The 5,637-nt window shown below is 37.6% G+C and overlaps 1 protein-coding gene across 1 annotated transcript; it reads left to right on the top strand.

The window, feature by feature from the left end:
• Positions 1-2,789: 2,789 nt before the first annotated feature.
• Positions 2,790-3,359, top strand: LOC125236727. The gene has a single exon (XM_048143646.1). It carries the CDS (start codon positions 2,790-2,792, stop codon positions 3,357-3,359), a length of 570 nt encoding a protein of 189 aa, XP_047999603.1.
• The last annotated feature ends 2,278 nt before the right edge of the window (positions 3,360-5,637 follow it).

The following is a 5,637-nucleotide window of genomic DNA, read 5'->3' as shown; positions in this document are numbered from 1 at the left end:
TGAATGTGACACATAAACAGCAAACTTCTCGGTCTAACAATGGTGGGTCGGTTTTTAGAAAAATAGAACAAACCAATAATCAGGGCTCTGTTAGTATCGACCATTCGCAGACAAGAATTACTTGTTTTTCTTGCGGTGAAGTGGGGCACAAAAAGATTGATTGTAATCAAAAAGACTCCATTAAATGTAACTTTTGTCAAAAACCGGGACATTTAGAGGCGGTGTGTAGATCCAAACCGAAAACAAAGACCGAGAAGTCGGCTGAAGTGAAGTTTATTAGTACGTCTAATACGAAAGAAAAATTTTATAAAGCTGTGTATCTAAATGATTGTAAACATCAAGCTTTTATTGATATGGGCAGCGCGTGCTCATTAATGGAATCGGATCTGGTTGCAAAGTTGAAGTTAGTACCGCGAAAGTTAGACGTGCCGGTTACGCTCACGGGATACAAAAAAGAGATATGTAGTGAGGTTACGGAAGTAGTATCAGTGACGCTCAAATTGGATAAAGTTCATTTAGAGGTGGATTTTTATGTCATAAACGAGTTATCTGGATGTGACACTTTAATAGGTAGAAATTTTACCGAAAATGAAAATATTATGTATACCAGAGTGGGCAACACATTGATGTTTCAACCAATTACAAAAGAACAGATTTGTTTGATTGAAACATCAATGTTCAATGCCGATAATGCAGAACATGTACAAATTCTAAATAAACTTTTTACAAAATATCCGAAATGCGTAGCAAATGACTTATCCAATTTGGGGGAAACATCATGCGTGGAGCTCGACATTGAAGTTACTACGAACAAACCTGTATGTCAGCGACCATATCGTATGTCGGAATCGGAAAAGAAAGTTACACGCGAAATAGTTGACGATTTATTGAAAAACAATATAATACGTGAGAGTAACTCACCGTACGCGAGCCCGGTGTTATTAGTTGACAAACCCAATGGCCAGAAGCGATTGTGTGTCGACTATAGACAATTAAATAAAATAACTGTAAAGGAAAAATACCCGATGCCGATTGTTGAAGATTTGATAGATAGAATGCGCGGATGTAAATATTTTACATCATTAGATCTAAAGTCTGGATATTATCAAATTAAAATTAAAGATGAGGCTATCCCCAAATTTGCGTTCATTACATGTGATTCAAAGTATGAATTTTTACGGATGTCGTTCGGAAATTGTAACGGACCGGCGGTTTTTCAGAGATTGATGGACACGGTACTGGGTAAACTTAGATTTGGACGAGTTATATGTTTCATGGACGATTTATTAATAGCGACAGAGACACTAGATGAAAACATACAATGTCTAGAGTCAGTTTTGAGTCTTTTACAAGAAAATGGTCTAACAATTAATTTAGAAAAATGCAATTTTTTTCAAAACAAAATTAACTTTCTCGGATATGATATATCGGGCGAGGGCGTCCGACCGGGCACGAAAAAACTGTCAGCAATCAAAGATTACCCAATACCTGAAAATGTCCATCAAGTTAGGCAATTTCTTGGTCTAGTAAATTTTTTTCGAAAATTTGTCAAAAACTGTGCAGTTTTGTGTAGTCCTTTGACAAAACTGTTAAAAAAAGGCGTAGCCTGGGAATGGGGTGAAGAGCAAAATAAAGCTGTAAACGCATTAAAACATGAGTTATTAACAAACGCGCTGCTTACTATATTTGACCCCAAATTATCGATAATTTTATACACTGACGCGTCTCGTGATGGAATCGGGTGTATAGTGGTACAAGTTACAAAAGATGGTGAAAAACCGATTTATTTCTATAGTCGACAGACAACAGTCGAAGAAAAAAAATACCATTCGTTTGAACTCGAGTTTTTGGCCATTGTCGTGAGTTTGAAGAAGTTTAGGCATTATTTGTTGGGAAACGAATTTAAAATCGTAACTGATTGCAATGCGGTGCGGTATACTATTATGAAGCAAGAAATTAATTCGCGAATAGGTAGGTGGGTACTACAAACACAAGAGTTCAATTTTGAAATTATACATAGACCTGGAACGCAAATGCAACACGTGGACGCGCTAAGCAGAAATCCAGTTGGTAATTCCGCGGCCCCTGTTAATGAAAGTGTGATGGCCATAAATGTTTTAGAGTCTGATTGGCTATTGTCAGTACAATTGCAAGATCCGTGTATATGCTCAATTAAGGATATCTTAGCGTCAGGCGAGGCCGAGTCGCATAAACAAATTTTTAACAACTACGAATTGCTGGGAAATAAAGTTTACCGTAGAACTGAATATGGTAGGAGATGGTTAGTACCTAAACAATGCATATGGCAGGTGATAAGGGCTAACCACGACGATATAGGGCATTTTGCTGTAGACAAGACGATTGAACGCATAAAAAGTAAATATTGGTTTTCTCACATGAAAAAGATTGTAACAAAGTATGTAAATAACTGTGTTAACTGCATTTACAGTAAAAGTGTTCATGGAAGAAAAGCTGGTAAATTGTTTCCTATACCTAAATATGCTAGGCCGTTCCACACCTTACATATAGACCACTTGGGACCCTTCGTGAAAACCACAAAAAGGAATACCTACTTGTTAGTCATTGTTGATTCATTTACAAAGTTCGTTTTTATAGCCCCGGTGCAAAACACTAAAAGTAAATGCGTGATAAATGAATTAAATAAGATCTTTAAAGTATTCGGAAACCCCAAGAGGATTATATGTGATGCGGGAAGTGCGTTTACATCTAAAATGTTTCGTGATTTTTGTATTGAGGGAAAGATTAGGCAACATGTTATAGCTACAGCAATGCCGCGTTCGAACGGCCAGGTTGAACGGTACAATCTTACAATTTTGGAAGCGTTGCGTAGTAAAGGAGCCGATACCGATAACAATAAATGGGACACCTATGTCACCAATATACAGCAAGGCATCAATTCCACAATTAATAAAGCCACCGCTGCTGTCCCCAGCGAAGTATTTTTTGGCTATCGATTGCAAACTGATTCCGATAACCTTGTTGACGAGATTGAGCAAGCAGTAGATGTAACAGCCTTAAGAAAGAAAGTTGATGAAAACATTAAGAAAGCTGCAGAGAAACAAAAACAATTATTTGACGCCAAAAGAAAGGAAGCCCGAGTATACGCTATAGGAGAGCTAGTTGTTATTAAGATACCAAGTCAAAGCAATGATGGCCAGAGCACAAAATTACTGCCTATTTACAAGGGACCGTTCCAAGTTGTAGAGGTACTAGGTCATGACCGGTACAAAGTAGCAGACATGCGAGGCGCTGAGAGGACCACAAGACGATACGAGGGTGTCACGTGTGCAGAGAATATGAAGCCCTGGATTCGTGTCACAGACGCACAGGCCGACTAAGTATTCCCGGATGTGTAAACCGGATGTTGTCAGGTATGCAATGTATGAATCATTAATAAAGTCTTCATAAATAAATAAAAAGATGAATCTAATTTTGCAAATCCATTTATTCGATAAAATATAGTTTACAACATTTAGAAATTGATAAAGTAAATATTCCATTGATCAGTTAACTGTCATATTGTATGTTGTGTCTAATGCATAATGCTACGAATAAGTATATGTTACAGTGAAGTGAAGATTAGCATGAGATTGGCCGCTGATGGAACAATAAAGCTAATAAAAATGAAAAACTGTGCATATACTTTCGTACATGATGTTTTTATGATACAAGTTACTTATAATGTGAGAACTTGAGTTTATTGGCCGATGATGGAATAATAGACTCTAGAGAACACATTGAGTGAGCGTATCGGTGTCAAAAGCTAGCCGCTGATGGAATAGCCGGGACACGGCGATACGCCACTCGTTGAAATTGATAATACCTATCGGTCGCGTATGATGTGATAAACACTAAAGGTATACTTTGTTCGCAGCATATGCATTAGACGTCAACGCATTCGGGGACGTAATGCGTACGCAGGAGGGCCGGATGTTGTCGCCGAGAGATGGCAGCACTGGTTGACGTCGACTGACGTCACATCCGAGCAAGCAGAGCTGGGCCGACGGGTTCTCACGCCACCGAGTTGACGTGGAAGGGAGAACACCGGCGCGCCTCACTTTGTACTGGACTTCGAGCGAGAACGGGTCTTAGTTATTACTTGTACATTTCTGAATAGAAAGTGATTATATATTATTTACCAATTGATATTCGTGCCTTTTATTAATACGATTATGGCTAATTTTAACAGGTAACGAAGAATCGGCATATTTATCCATCTCCTGTATGAAGATAATGTTGGGCAAAGGTTTTCAAGGCTTTTTGCAGTAAATATTAACTTTCCCTGGTAAACATGCAAGAAACACGAAGATTGAAGCAACAAATACCGGCTTATAACAAAACTCTTGATTAGGAGGCAGTGCCAAATATGAACGTCAGGCACAGTAAATCATAGGAATTTTCTGCAAACGCCTCAAAATTAGTTCAACTGAGAAGTGCTGTAAAGTAGTTGAAAAATTACGTCATGTAAAAGAAAAGTGATGGTATATTTTGCTTTTGTTTTATTCATTTTATACAGGGGCGTATTAAAGGCGGCAGGCTCTTTTTAGGGTAGCGAAACAGCGTTTTTTCTTAAATTTCATACTTTATCGTCACTTAACGGGGCGGTAATCCTGACTGGCTCAGGATGCCAACGCCAAATCCTTGAAATACGCCTCTGACAGCCATCCCAGACATTTTTTTAAATATATGTATAAATACTATAAATTTACTGTTAAGTCGCCATACTGCAAAATATCGCAAATTTATCGATATCGATAAATATTAGGGACTGGGTTGGACGAGCCCTAGCGATTTTTTCTTTGTGTTGGTAGCAGTGACATGACCTCACGACCGTCGAAAAAACGCCTGCATAAATCGGTTCGAGGGTTGTTCGAGAGTGCCGACTCTTAAAACGTAGTGATTCAATGCTCTTTGGTATAAACCGCACGTTGCGTTTTTCGTTTCAGCAAGTTTTAGAAGTTTCTCTTAAATAAGTAAAATGTTACATTTCAAATATTAGAATACGAGGCGTCTATACCGTATTTTATGTATCCTAATGTAGTTTACCTAGTGGAGAGAATTCCCTCAGCAGGTCCATCCATTGTGCCTCACACAATCACTACACACTGTTAGAGTACTACTTACAAGGAAAAATATTCCTAGTGACAATTTATAAAAGTCGGAAGTCGTCCGGCAAAAATATTTGTAAAGGAACCAATTTGATATTCCACTATAAGTAATATAAGTATCCGACCAATAATACAGTTAAGGGAATTTATGAAAACTACGCATTGAGTTAATATATATTATGGAGAAATATTATGAATCTTTTGTGGTCTACTGGAAAGACTCATACCGTAAGAATACAGTGTGTAGTTTTTATAACAGACAATACGGAGCTAGATCATATGGCAGAACCCAAAACACTAAAAAAGTATACAGTGAAGGTTGCATTGAAGTACTAAATTTGATTAGGCTGATCGGTGTCAAAACTTTATTAAGTTACCTATAGTCTTAAATTTGATTATAACCTTACCGATTTTTTATCATACTAAATTGAATTAAAAGGTAAAAACTAATCCGCTACTGGTAAATCATATTATTTGGGTAAAATCGGTATACACTGCTTAAACTTAA

This window comes from Leguminivora glycinivorella, chromosome 19 (assembly GCF_023078275.1).
Source record: "Leguminivora glycinivorella isolate SPB_JAAS2020 chromosome 19, LegGlyc_1.1, whole genome shotgun sequence".
Taxonomy (NCBI): Eukaryota; Metazoa; Arthropoda; class Insecta; order Lepidoptera; family Tortricidae; genus Leguminivora; species Leguminivora glycinivorella.
Note: the sequence above shows the minus strand (reverse complement) of the source record. Positions and strands in the feature narration are given on the sequence as shown.

Coding starts and splice junctions, on each gene's coding strand:
- LOC125236727 (XM_048143646.1), top strand. CDS start 2,790: ATGCCGCGTTCGAACGGCCAGGTTGAACGGTACAATCTTACAATTTTG.